The sequence below is a fragment of the Antechinus flavipes genome, chromosome 3, assembly GCF_016432865.1.
Source record: "Antechinus flavipes isolate AdamAnt ecotype Samford, QLD, Australia chromosome 3, AdamAnt_v2, whole genome shotgun sequence".
Classification (NCBI taxonomy): Eukaryota; Metazoa; Chordata; class Mammalia; order Dasyuromorphia; family Dasyuridae; genus Antechinus; species Antechinus flavipes.
The window spans coordinates 615,334,139-615,348,968 of NC_067400.1; the positions used below are offsets into that span (position 1 = coordinate 615,334,139).

The window sequence follows — 14,830 nt, forward strand, 5'->3', positions numbered from 1 at the left end:
TAATGAAGCCAATGTCCAAGAGGAGGGTCATCAGTATAGCCGAGGGCCTGGATGGACATCTCTGACAGATGAAGACAGACTGAAGGAATGATGTCTTTGTACAAGACTTAGGAGTATATTAATATCCTGAAGTACTTGAGGGCTTCTCCCCAGAGAGCGACTAGGCTCTGAAGAGCAGAACCAGCAACAACATACAGAAATTTAAAAAGAAGCTTGTGCTCACAAAAACCTTCCCAAAAATCTGAGCTTTCCACAATGGAATAGGCTGCCTCAGGAAATGTGATAGGCTACTTTACTCCTCCAAGGTCTTTCAAAGGAGCAGAAGAGAGATGACTATTTGTTCTTGGTCATCAGTTACAACATAATACAGAATTTCGGATATGACTTGAACCCTAACACTGGTGAACTTTGAATCCCGTACCAATGCTTGGAGCCACTGCCAGAAGGATTATGACCCACTATGGCAACTGCTCTTTTTAATTTAAGTCTTTGGACTTCTGTGTTTCCTGCCTTCCTAAATTTTGGAACCTATTAGTTTACAAAGAAGAGGATTCTCTTCTCCTGCTCCCCAGCTTAAGGATCACTCATGGACCAGATACTCCCTAACAAGATATATGTGCTCAACATGCCTAGCAAAGACATGACGAGAATGCCCTTATTGGTCGGTCAATAATGTTCAACGACTACTATGAGCCAGAAACTGAGCTAAAGATAAAGAGTCTTTGTGGCAAATCTGGGTCTGTTTCTGCTAATACCAACCGATATGACTGATAATGACAGGTTTGGCCTTGGCTTCTGAACATCCCAATGTTTCACTCACTACTAGCTAGTGGACACATTTGCCTCTCCCTTACTTCTCCTCGCTCATTACTTACCATATCCTTGCAATGCGCTCAGCTACCACCCTAGCCCAGGCCCTCACATCCATTCTACTGGATAACTGCAGCAGGCTCCCCAGGTGCTCCTTCCCCTTCACATCACTGCCAGAATCATGGCAGAACTAGCCAGATTTGGTCTCTACTGCAAAACCATCACGAGTGCCCCATGAGTTGCTAACTCCAACTCCTATGCCCAGAACTTCATCTACACCTCCATAACCTAGCACCAGGCTACCTTTCAGGCCTTAGCCCTTCATTCTCCCTTTACCAAACTCTGGGACACTGGGTTACTACGTTGGGTTACTCTCTGGTCCCTGAGGAAATAATATGTTCTTCCACTCCTTGCCTGTTCTTCATTCCCTATACCGAAAATGTCACTTCTCTTCCAGAGTGCCTACCTACTCATCAATTATTTGTTATTACCTTCCCATCTTTTAAATTTCAACTCAAAAGGCCCTACCTCCTAGGAGACCTTTCCCTGATTATCCCAATCAGTAAAAGCTGCTCTTCTAAATGTGCACTGGCCCCCCAGGTAGTCTTTTCTGTCTAGGGCACGCCCCCTTCCTGTCTTTGCACTTTACACTCTTTCCCTTGGTGACTAGATTAGTTCCCGTGGATGGAATTACAACGAATGGGCAAATGACTGACATTCTCAGAGAGAGTCCTGCTCTAGATCCTAGCTCCAACCTGTTACAATCCACTGATTTGGACATTTTAAAGTTCTATAGTTATCTCAAGCTCAACATGTCCAAAATAAAACTTCTCATTCTGCCTGTGGTCACTGTACCTTTACCTAAGCTGATCCTAAGACTCAGAATGCACTCTGCCTCCTTAAATGTCCTTTGAAGTTCAGCTCAACTACCACCTCTCTCCAGGAGGCATTTTCTGAGCTTCCTCATCTTCTGGGATTCCCTTGCACATGGGTACACACGGCTTCCTCTGACAATATGTAAATACAACAAGGGCAAAGGTAGTTTAATTTTGATCTCTCTGGCTCCAGTGCCTGGCACACATAGGTAGGCACTCATTCAATTCTCGGTGTCTGCCAAGTGACTTAAAGGTACTAAAGAATTAGATATCGGCCTTCCCTTGCCTCAAGCTGGTGGCAACATCGCACGGTGAATGATACTCAGTCACATGATAGAACAAGGACTAGAAATTCTTATGACCACATATGGTGACGGGGGCCTCTCTTCCACCACTAATGCTGTCTAACTGCAAAGGCATTTGGCAACTTGGCCAGGTAGCTAAAGCAGAGGAGGTTCTCAGATCTGTTTTTATCCTCTCTCACTTTCTCTCTTGACCAGTAGTTGATCACTAGAAAAGATTCTGTTACAAATCCTTGCTTGGATATCAGGGCAACCTCAGACTAATCATGTGGAAATTGGTCACTGTCATTCTTATGGCTGAAAGTCAAGGACTAAATAGGGAATGATGAACTGGCTAAGTCCAGAAGAGCTTAGAGCCACTGACAATGTGTAGACCTTGTCCCTTCCTCAGGCCCACTATGCTTGAGGAAGATATGGAGAGGAGAGGATGGAAGATGAAATGTCTTTATTATTATTATTATTTTAACAGTATTTTATTTTTTCAAATGCATGCAAAGATAGTTTTCACCTTTGCAAAACCCCGTGTTCCAAATTTTTCTCCTTCTCTTGCCCCTTTCTCAACACAGCAAGAGATCTGATATAGATTAAACATGTACAATTCTTCTAAACATATCTTTGTATTTGTCATGCTGTGCAAAAAAAAATTTAGATCATAAAGGGAAAAAAACAAGAAAGAAAAAAGTAAACAACTACAATAACAAAAGGTGAAAATACTATGCTTTGATTCACATCAGTCTCCACAGTTCTTTCTCTGGATGCAGATGGCACTTTCTGAAGCTGAAACTTCTTAACTTCCCTTTTCTCATAGCTGGTCTGTCTGATCCAAGTCTCTCCTCCCTCTCTAATGCTTCATCCACAACAAAATAATAGCCTTAAAAAAAAGTGGCCCTTTATTATCTCTAGGAACAAATACATTCTATTTAGAATTTAATACACACCAAAAAAACAAAAACCCACTGTCTCTTTAGAATCTTAATGTCATGTTAATAATAAAAGCTAGCAAGCATCTACAGAGAACTTTACCAAGTGCTTTACAAGTATCATTTCATTTTATCCTGACAACCCTGGGAGGCCGGCCATGATTTCTCTTTATTATATGCAGATATCAAAACTGAGGTAAACAAGAGTTAAGTAACTTACTTAGGGTCAACAAAGCCAGAAAGTGTCTTAGACAGAATATGAACTCAGGCCTAGCCCTCTGCCCATTGTACCATGGAGCTATCTAGTAAGAGAGTTAAATAAGAAAACCAGAAGAGCTGGGACTGCGTTGGTTCCTTCTGATGATTCTAAAGAGCACAAAGAGAAGGGAAGGTAAAAGGAAGGCGTCAATGTAGAAAGGAAGAAGGAGCTGCTTCCCATAACTGAGAGGAGATGCAGGAGTCAAGGGCCAGATGGGTATGAGATGACCCTCTCTTATCTGAAATAGACAAAAAGGGGAGGGGCAAGTAATCCATCAGACTCCCCAGGGAAACAAGTGAGGATGGGCAGGGGTTAAGAAAGAACATAAGGAACAAGAAGGAGCTGCTGGCAAAATGAACTTTCTGATCTCTAAAGGAGGAGGAAAGGAGGAAAGACCCTACAACCTCAAAAGAGAGACAAGACATCTTGGAAGTGTCTTAGACAACTGGGCAATGGCTGGCCAATATGCTATCCCTAGTTACCTAGGAGGGAACTGTTTCAGAGACTCTTGGGCAACACAGCCAGCTATGGAAGCAGCCCCAAAGCTGACCTTCACACTAATTTGGGACCTGGTTTCCTGGTTTTTCCCCTCCTCCTTTCTCTCATTTTTAATTGGGAAGGGAGGCTTAACAAGAATGATATCCCCCAAAAGAAGGGCATTGCAATATTTCTTAAGATGTCAAAAAGAGCAGAAAGTTCAGAAAGCAGCAGCAACTGGCATGACGACTTCAAACAAGGTGGAGAATTTATGTACTTGTTTTTTAAAGCAAGAGTTACAGAAAGACTCAGTTTCACCAAATTTTCTATAAAATTCTGCTGCATACATAGAAATGCTTTTTTTGTGGTGCTCAGAATGAAAAGTTCATTTTTAAAAAGCTCCTTCACAACCTAATTTGCCCTTCCTGTTGTAGACATCCACATGCTCTTGGGAACAACCAACCCTTCATCACCCTTCCATGTCTGGCCTCCTGATTGCTTTTGCTGGTGGAATTTCCCATACCACAAATTACCTTGTCATTTTTTTTTTTTTTTTTTTTTGAGGAGGAGGGGGCTTATTTTTGTATACTCTTATTTATATGCATGTTGTTTCCCTGTATAGACAGGATGGTCTTTAAAGGCAAAGACTATTTCATTTCTGCCTTTGTATTGCCAAGGTCTATCTCAGTGCCTAGAACACAGTAGGTGCTTAACAGATGTCTGTGTAGGGATTTTCTCTGTTAAGAATTTAAGCTATCTAATCTTTGATCCTCAAGTGAAGAAATCAAGTCGAGTTGATTCTCAACCTAAACCCAAAGCCTAAGTTTGACCCAGAAGAAACATCACTAATAAAAGTGCTGAAGTCACTTGGCCTCCTAAATTTTAAATTGTGGAAGTCCTGGCTGAGGACACTTCTTGGGAGATCCCCATGTGGACATTTTTACTCGCTCATTCTGGAGATGCAAATCAGAAGGAACTGCTCACATGTGCTGGCTCAGCCTTCCCAGGGAACCCTGCAAGTCATGGAGACAGCTTGGTCATTTAAGCAAAGAATCCATTAGTTTAGTGGATGATAAAACCTGAAGAGTCAGGCCAAAGCTTTGCCATCCTGGAGAGAAATAAGATCAGCGACAAGAGGAGGACCTAGCACGGGCAGCAGCTGGCTCGGATGTTTATCCGGGACCCCCTGCCTGTTAGTTTCTGCTGAGATGATCCGAACTGGGCAGGCTGGCACCGGACACATACCTCACTGACCACATCTGAAAGTATCTCGGGCCTCTGGGAAAGGAGCCAGGCAGACCCCCTTATTTGTAGGAAAGCAAACAAAGCTATATTAACTCTTTTTGAGAGTCAGCACTTCAGCAAGAAAAAAATAGGTCCACAGAGGGAAAAGAAACATGTGGCCCTGGCAGTCAGTAGTCTCCTAACTGCCACGAGATCCTCCCATTATTGACCTTACATTGGTTAAAAGCTTTGCTCTACTCTGGCTGCTCACACAATGAGGCTGCAGGGTGGTGTGGCAAGATGGTCAGAGAGGAGGCACAGAGTAGGAGGAACCCCAGTGCAACAGTCAGAAGAGAATGAGAGAGAGACAGAAAGAGACACAGAGATAGAGAGGAGGAGGGAGGAAGGGACAGGAAGTGGGAGAGAGAGAAAAGAGAGAGACACACAGAGACAGACAGATGAGGGGGAAGGGAGGGAGAAGATGAAAGAGACAGAGACAGACAAAAAGAGATGGGGAATTCCCAGGGAAAGGAAGTGTAGCTAATAGTATTAAATGTTGCCTGGGTCAAGGAAGAGAATGAGACCTGAGCACACGGCCAGAGACTCAGCCCATGAGCGTCTTGCCCTGTGTCCAGTACCGCATTCTCTCAGGTTGGACAAGTGGATGTGGCCATAAGACAGTATCTGGGGAAAGACTAAATGTGGACACAAAGGTCTGGCCTGGCAGAAGGGAAGTCCTACATACATTTTGGGAAAAGTGCCCCGAGTCGTTCTGTTACCTCTCTGATGAAAGATCTCTCTTCAGGGTACAGACCAGCTGTTCGGCCTCGCAAGGGGCCTTTTCCCCTTCTGGCTCTTACTCCGTATGGTTTGTGTTTGTTACAAATGACACTGTGCCCGCCCCGCCACCATGAGGAAAGGGCACTCTTTGCTGCATCTGCTACAAGTGGGAAAGTCAAAAAGAAACGGAGGCGGCACGTGGCCCCAGCAGCCCTTTCAGTACGGGTCCCATCAGTGTCTCCAGTTTCCAAAGAGTATCTTTTGTTCGCAGGGAGAGTCCCCAACAGGGCGCCCTTCATTGCGAGCAGCAGCTTTTCTCGGTCACAAGAAGCCCTGCCAGGAAGGGGGTCGGGGTGGGCCAACCAGCCGAGGGTGACTGGGCAGACAATACGCTGACCCTCGCAGGACCGGCACTTGAGCCGCACATGACCACGAGGAGCACACGACTCCCCCGTGACGCCTTTGTCTGGCTGAGGAGCAGAGGCCCAGAGGCAGGACTGAGGCACCCACTCCTCCCCAGCTAACATCTAGCCGACAACTAAGGCAGGCTTTCCTGCATGATGGCTTTGAAAAAAAGATGCAGTTGCCCATGGTTGGGCTCTTTCCCTTCTCGATGTGGCTGTGACTGCTTCCTTTCTGAATGACTGTGGTCTCTTGGGGCAAAACTTGGTTTCTACATCAGCCAACCCCACGTTGCCACAGATCTGTGATAAGGCTGGGAGTAAAGACGCTGCCACTCTGAACAGAATCATTTTAAATATCCTTGGTCAGAACTTTGGATCGACAAGGGTTCAGCTGATTCCATTTCTAGACCTCGTTTCCCCAATCATAGTGGCAAGCTCTACACAGCAACCTGTCTACATCCTACATCTATACAAGCTTGGGAAGGGTGACAGTGAGGGGTAAAAATGCTTTGTGAAAAATTGTTTGCCAAAATGAATTGGGAGCTGGGGCCTAAGTCCTCGGGAGTCAAGGTAGGAGGATCTAAAGCTTAAAGAAGAGCTCTTTGAGGTCGAGTCTATCACATGTGACTGAGAAACAATCTGAACCTGATGAGAGGTCAAGAGATTTCCAAAAGGTCACAGAGAGAAAAGTCAGACCAAGGAGCCTCTGAACCTGAACTGAACATCCGTCCACTGGACCTTGCTGCCTCCTTGGGCAAGAGCCCAAGATCGAGGCAATCCAGGCTTAATTGTATTTTGAATTCAGCCATCAGAGTGTCCTACCTGAAGAAATTAACCCAATGGGAGAAGAGCCAACCAAGTGTGAGGAACTCTTAAAGAACCCCGAGGGACAGGCAGATACAGCCATGCAAGTGAGCCCATGTAGGATGGAATGAGACCATGCTTCAGCGGGCCTGATTGTGGGAAGTCAGGCCCCTTCCTTCCCCCCCTCTCCCCTCCCCCCCGGACAGTCATCAGGGCTTTTCCCCTTTTCGAACTTTTTCAGTCATGCTCTCAACAGAACGTTCATCCTGAAATCACCCACACAAATCTAGTACGACACCTATTCTCCAACCTCCTGCTAACAACTCTGCTCCAGCCGCAGGGTACAATTTCTTATAAGCATTCCCTAACACAAAGGCCATCATTTCTACTAGAATGTCAATCATGGAAAAGCTACAATAATAGGCACATACACAATACCTATCAAGAAGGGGGAAAGGTAACCTCAGATGTGGGAGCACGAAGGGAGCTCAGAACTGAGGGCATGAGAGTGGGAAGAAAGCTTCTGCAGAAGGCTCTTGAGGTGATTACAAGAAGCAGAGGCAAGAATGGAGGGCATCCCAAGCCTGGGCACCATCCAATGAGAAAAAGGACTATTGTGTAAAAGAACGGCAAGGAGCCAGTGCTGCTGGATTGTAGAGTCTGGGGAGAGGAGTGATTACTGGCCAGGTAATAGAGGAGCTGGGGGCTGACCCCAGAGTGGAAGGATGACATGATCAGATCTGCATTGGGCACCACGGGTAAGGCAAGGCTTGAGCAGGAACACCATCTAAGAGGGGCCAGCAATGGTCAAGGCAAGAGGAGGTAATGGCCCCGACTTAGGTGGTGACTGTGCCAACAAAAGGAGAGGTTGTGAGATGTGATGGAGACAGAAACAAGACCTGGCAACTGACAGGGTGAGCCAGGCTGAGAGAATGCCACGAACACTGCGAGCCTTCTCTGCCTGAGACCCGCCACGTTTAAGATGTGGATGTCCAAAAGGCCGTGGAGTCAGGAGAAAGACACTGTTGGATCAAAGGACCCCGGCATCATCTGCAGGAAGATGCTGCTATCTGAACCCTACAAGTACATGACGTCACCCAGGGAGTCTAGATAGAAAAGGGAGGTAAAGATCCAGAGACTTGGAAGGAAGAGGCAGACCTGCAGGAGGAGAACCAGGAAAATAGAATATCCTCCAAGTCAAGAGAGGACAGTCCCTCTGGGGGGAGTGTAAAGACTATAAAATCCTGCAGAGGAATCCAGAACAGTGAGAATGGAAAAACTCCTACGAGATCATTGGTTACTTTGGCGAGGGCAGTTCCAGATAAATAATGAGCTGGAAGACTACATAGGGTTTGAAAAACTGCATAAGAAAAGGAAGCCAAGGAAATAAGCATCAAGATTGGCTGAGAAAGGGAAGAGAGATGTAGGACAATAGCTTGGAGGGTCAGTTCTAGTGATAGCTTTTTGTAGGGCACAGGGAAAGACAGAAATGGATCCCTGCCAACAGACAGTGAAGGCTCAAGAGAGGGAATGACAGTGGGGGCACCTGACTGAGAAGATGGGAGGAAATGGGATTGAGTTTTAGTAAATAGGTGGACCACTCTCTGTTAGATGGTGGGAGAAAAAGGGAAATGGCTATCACAACAATAACATTTATAGTGCACTTTAAGAAAAGCACTTTTACATCTATTATCTCAGTGGTCCTCATCTTTTGAAACAGGTGGGTGATTTATGCAGGGTTAAACAACCAGGAAGCTTCTGAGGCAGACTGTGAATTCCAGGTCTCCCACCTCTGAGGTCAACAACTCTATCCAAAAGATTTCTAGATGTCCGAATTGGGGGTGATGGAGATAGGCAATAGAATTGAGAAGAAAAGGGAATATGGCAAGTGGCTTGAATATTCTGATGCAGGATGAGGTACGGTCTCTGACTGAGATGGTCTGCGAGGAGGAGAGCTGTGGGGAGCAGGAGGAGAGAAGTCAACCTACAACAATCCCTGACAGAGGACTGATTGGGGAGGAGCAGAATCCTGGGATCACATCCACCCAGAGGGCTCTTCTGCAGAGGACCTCCTTGGATAAAGGAGGACCCTGGGGAGGGATGGGTACTGACACTGACAGTCGCACAGGCGGTGACTGCTAGAGACAGGCTCTGACCCCAGATCCTCTGCCTCCAGAGGCCTTTGTTAAGAATGGCCTTGCCTATATAAGAAATTTGTGGTAAAACCATGACATGACTCCCAGATGACCAGGTCTGGGGTGTGGAGAGAGGTGCCTGGCAACAGCTCCAAAAAACACGAAGAGCCGAGGGCTGAACCGGCTCAGGGAAGGGTCAGCATGGGCAAAAGTGCTGGGAGTGTAGAAATCAGAAGTCACGCTAAGGATAAAGACTAGAAAAAGTATTAAGGCAGGGAAAAACCAAAGGCTACAAATGTCATCAGTCAGAGTAACTCTGGAGCTCCTCAACATGGGAATGGACAAAACATGGCCACTACTGGATGTAGCTGAGAGGGAATGGAGGAGGTCTTGGGAAAGGAGAAGTGTGGGTACTTGAGGACCACTAACAATCTGATATACCTAAGTAGTTTATTTTTCCTCTTTAGGGATAAACATTTGTTACTGAAAATTTTACAAAGAGAAAAAAGAGAGAAATAAATGACTAGCTGATATTTGTCAAATTCATGACAAAAAAATGAAAAGGTTTGATATATATACAGTTGAAGATAAGAAAGATACTATTAGTTACTAATAGTATCTAGTAACTATCTGAAAAGGTGTTGAGATTTACTAACAAGCAAAGAAACTCCGATCAAAATAACTCTGAGCTACTAGTGGGTACCCATTAAGAAATTACTATTCAGTCATTTCAGTTGTGGCTTCATTTTGAGTTTTCTCAGCAGAGACACTACAACTAGTTTGCCATTTCCTTCTTCAGCTCCTTTTACACATGAGGAAACTGAGGCAAACGGTAAAGTGACTCGCTTAGGATCTCAAATCTCTAAGTGTGTAAGGCTGAATTTTAATTGAGAAAGATGAGTCTTCCTGATTCCTACCAAGGCACTCTATCCATTGCGCCACCTAGCTGCATTAAGTTGTTAAAAGATGAATTTTTCAGTTCTGTAAAAAATAAATTTATTTTTCAAAAAAATTTTTTTTTGTTAATTTAAGCTTTGGATTCTCTCCAGTCCCTCTCCTCCACCCACTGAAAAAACAAGCAATATGATCTCAATTATACAGATGAAATCATAAAAAACATACTTCCATATGAGACCATGTTGCAAGAAAAAAACAAAGTGAAAAAAGTAGACATGAATCTGCACTCGGAGAGTCCAACAATTCCCTCTGTGGAGGTGGATAGCAGTTTTCACCCCGAGTCCTTTGGAACCGTCCTGGAGTACTATACTGACCAGTCAGTCAAGACCAAATCTTTCCTACCCAAGCACTTTCCTGCATCCTCCTCATAGCTGCTATCTAATGAGCTCACTGAAATAAATATTTTAAAAGTCAAGTGAACTGATTTTTCCTGCATTCAGTGATAAGCAAAGTCCAGCTTATTTTGTTCTAAGTTCAACTGTGTTATTATTCACTGTGGTAAGTTAACGTTTCCACACTAGCCCTGATATTTTTAGCACTCCTGTTTTGATAAACTCATGGTAACCTCAAAAAAGAACAAATCAAAGTCCACTTTTTGCCACAGGAAACCAGCTCAGCCTCGGTGTTTTGAAACACGCTATGGGAGAATAATAAAGAAGCTCAAGACTCCTCAACTCAGAGGGCTGGGCACAATCTAATGGAAAAAATGCCCCAGTGTGTCCCTTCGCTCTATCTCAGTGGTAACTGGAAACACGTCCCAACGGCCACCACCCTAAGAACAGAGTGGCTGCTTTAGGAGGGGCAGAGAGCCACAAATCCCGCTCAGCCCTGAGGGTGAAGAGACCAGCAGGCGGCCCCGGGAAGGGGCCAGGTGGGGCTGGAGCTATGGGCCAGACAGCGTGCATAGTGAGGAGCGCCTAAAGGCCCAGCTCTGATGTCCACCAGCCCTACTACTTATTGGCCAAAGGGCTGAACCTCTCTTTACTGGATTCTTCCCATGTCCTCCTCTTGATTAATAAACTCCAGGGCATTCTGTCCCCTCCAGGACTAAATACAGGCTCCTGTTTGGTCCTTCCAGTCTTTCCAGTCTTCTTGCCCCTCACCTTACCTTCTTCCCTGAGCCCTCTGGGTCCCTGGGCTCCTGGCACCCTCACAAAGCTCTCTCCCATCTATCTCTGCCTTTGGGCTGCTGTGGCTCCCTTCAAGTCTCAGCTAAAGACACCCCCCCCAGAAACTTTGCCTGATCCCCTTAATGTCAGTGCCTCCCTCTGAAATAACCCACAATCCTGAAATGTCGGTACTTTGTCTCTCCCCCTGGACAGAAGGGGCCACACCCTGCTCCTCTTTGTGTCCCCCAATACCTGACAAGGCCCTGAATCCTTTTAGCAGACCGCTATCCTGCCCATGAAGTCAGGAGGAAAGATTGCATGATCCCTTCCCAAAACTCGGTTCAGCCATGAGACCCTTCCCAATGACAAGGAATGACAGGGAATGACATTCACACAGCCCCTCCAGCACATTTTTTCCTATGAGCCTGACACTCTGAGACAGTGTAGGGACTTCTTCAATGAACCGGTGGCCCCCCTTTACCCCCAAATGGGCCCTCATTACACTGCTCTCATTTCTGCCTCCTCTAAGGAAGGGGGGGGGGCGCCCACCCAATGAGCTGAGGCCCCTTTTCAGTCAACTGACAAGCATTTATTAATCACCTACTAGGAGCCTGGTTCCATGGGGCCAAACACTGGGGATACCAAGAAAGACAAAAGATAATCCCTGCCTTCAAACTGCTCACAATCTAACAGAAAGTCAAGAGAGAAACAACTATGTGCAAACAAGCTGCAGCCAGCATGGAGGAAAGGTAATCTTAGAGGGAAGAGGTCAGGGGGCGCACAGTGGGAAGCCTTCCTGCAGAGGAAGGTGGATCCGAACGAATATGGCCAGGGAAGCCCAGAGACTTCAGGAAAGGAGGGAGGGCATTCTGGGAATGGACAACAAGAGTCACTGGATCCAGGAGTGAAGTATAAGAGGACTGGAAAAGTAGGGGTGGGGAAAGGTTATGAAGGACTTTAAAAGCCACGTGATTTTATAAAAGAGGTGGTAACGGGGAGCCACTGGAGATAAAAGAGTAGGGGGGATGACATGGTGTTAAAGCACTTGGGTGCCATTCCTCAATTGATAAATGGTCAAAGTTTCCAGACAAAGAAATTCAAGACAAGAAGGGAAAATAACAAATGCTACATAAGCTGTGGGAAAACAGACCTGGTGATGCATTGTTGATGGAGCTGTGAACTGGTCTGATGACTCTGGAAAGCAACATAGAGAGATATCTCCAAAGCTATTAAACTGTACAAATACTCATTTTGGGCCAGGTACCAGTAGTTCTGTCCATACCCAAGACCCATAAGAAAGAAAAGAAAAAGATGAGAAAAACCTATAAATACAAAAAACATTTATAGCAGCTCTTTTTGCGATGGCAAAGAATTGGAAATAGAGAAGATACCCATTCAAATGGGAAATGGCTGAACAAGTTGTGGTATATTTATGTGATGGAATGCTATTGTGCTAAAGGAAATAATAGTTTAAAAAAAATGATGAAGGTGACAGTTTTAAAAAACCTGGAAAGATATGTATGAACTGCTGCAATACAAATTGATACCAATCATACCATAAAGATACTTAACTGAAAAACTTAGAAACACTGCTTGATGATGGAACCAACTAGTTCCAGAAGATTCATAGTGAAACACGCTCTCCACCCCCAGATAGAGAAGAGATGGACTCAGAGAAGAGGTGGGAGGGAAAGCACGAAAAACTGAAAATAAATTGGATTTTTAAAAAGATCATTTTGGAAAGTGAGTGGAAGATAGGCAGGAATGAGGAGAGACTAAGTTTTTTCTTATCAATTCTTTACTTTGGTTAAAATTCCACAAGTACTTTATTGCTGCTTTTTTTGTTGTTGTTGTTTTTTTTTTTTTTTTTTTACTGTTTATTACTACATTCTTAAAAATGAGAAAATTTAATGCTGTCACAGACAAGAGTAAAATGCAATTCTCCTGCCCCAAATCTTGTGATATTCCCACATTTCCAAGGCCTGAAAAGACCGCAGGAGTCCCAATGCTGGGAAAGTTATAAAAAACAAAGAAGCTCCCTGAAGGCAGTGTTTTCAGTGTCTCTGCCTTCTTCAAAGGGCCTGACTTAGTTGACTAAGGCTTGATTGTGTGACTATTCTCTCTGGATGTGATGGTGCTCCCTTTAGAACTGAACTTCCCCACCCCTTCGCAGATGGTTGTTTGCAAGTTAATTGGGCCAAAAAGTTCATCCCTGCAGCTACTGATGTGGGGAGGAGAGTCTTTGAAGTCAACTTGGTTGGCATTCTCCTTGTAACTTTAAACTCTAGGTCACCAGGTCACTGCCACATCACCACACCATGAGCCATCACTGGGAAATGAAAACTTACATCATCTAGCCAATGTTCATCAATACCTGAATAAATGTATCATCAAAATCTAAGTTTCCCGAGCAGTAGGGAGGGGAACAGTGTGAGTGGAAGTGCAAATCCTACAAAAAAAGGCTAAACCCAAACAGCCCGACTTCCTTTCTTTGAGCCTCAGTTTTCTCAGCTGTAAAACGATGAGATTTGATTAAATGTTCTCTAAGGTCATCCACAGCTCATTTGCTTCTTTTAAAGCATAGAAAAACCATTTTAAAGAGACAATTTGCCACAGAAGAATCTAACTTCCTTTGAACAAAGGGTAAGCGATCAATAAAAGAGGAAAAATGCATCTTCTGGACAGATCACACCAGTGTCCTATGCAAGACAGTAAGGTGACTTACAGCAGGTTAGAGAGAAAATGGACGCTGCCTGCTAGGGACCCAGGGTGTCTGCACGAAGCCCGTCCCAAGCCGACAAGCACATCTAGTAGGAGCACGATCTTTCTGGAGGGCAGGACTTTACCTTGGAGCAGAAAGTAATCGCAAGTGGTCCGTCTGAGGGCTGCCTTGGCCTTGTCACTGCTCCAGTCCACCTCCAAAGCCTCCTTGAATGGACAGAAAAGCACTTTCTGCGGGACAAAAAAACCAAAGCTGTCTTTTAACTACAAAATGCATGAGCCTGGGATCCATGCAAGCAGATTCTCCCCTAGGAGGGAACAACTCCACCAGCTAAGTCCATTTTATAGCTCTCAAGGAAGCCAAAGCAGGACATGTGAATCAAAGACAAGGAGAGAGCAATAGTCAACCCCTGGCCCTTTAACAGTTTTGCTCTTCTTGGGGAAAGCAGAGCAAGCCCGGCCCAGTAGAAAGAACACAATGTCGGGAAACCTCTCTAATTATCTCTATTCTTGGTCTCCACTGTCTACTTACCATTGACCCTGAAAAACTCATTTCCCTTCTCTGGGAATGAATGTCTTCTCTGTAAAATTAAGAGCTTTGATCAGGCAATGTTAAGGTCACGTCTAATTCCTAAATGAAGAAAATCTCCATGCCTCAGTTTCTTTAGTCCAAAAATAAAAAGAGCAGCGTTCCCTGACTCTGACCTTACTTTACTTACATGGTCATCTGAAGTTAGTTTCATGTCAAGTCCCAAATCCTTTGTTTTTAAAAGTCTTATCATACTTCCACAAATAAAACATAGAGGACAGGTTTGATTACTTTTGGTCCTTGAGAAGAGAAACAGAAGCAAACAAATGATAAAGAGCAGGAGTTTCCTAATAGGGTTGGCTGAAAATGGCACCAGCTACTTCCTGAGAGGGAGTGAGCTACTTGTCATGGGAAGTGTCCCAGGCATCTGTTCATCCATCCTTCCCTTTCACAAGGAGTGGGATACAAGATGACCTCCAAGTCCCTTCCAGTTCCAGGAGCCAGCAAAATTGCAGCCAACACAC

At 44.9% G+C, this 14,830-nt stretch overlaps 1 protein-coding gene across 1 annotated transcript in view; it reads right to left on the reverse strand.

Annotated features, from left to right (window-relative positions):
• Positions 1 to 14,830, reverse strand: part of SAE1 (SUMO1 activating enzyme subunit 1) — a 52,103-nt gene that overhangs the window by 8,790 nt on the left and 28,483 nt on the right. Inside the window, exon 6 of the mRNA XM_051989297.1 lies at positions 13,903 to 14,008. Within this exon, the coding sequence (XP_051845257.1) occupies positions 13,903 to 14,008 (106 nt within the window). The remainder of the gene's footprint in view (positions 1 to 13,902; positions 14,009 to 14,830) is intronic.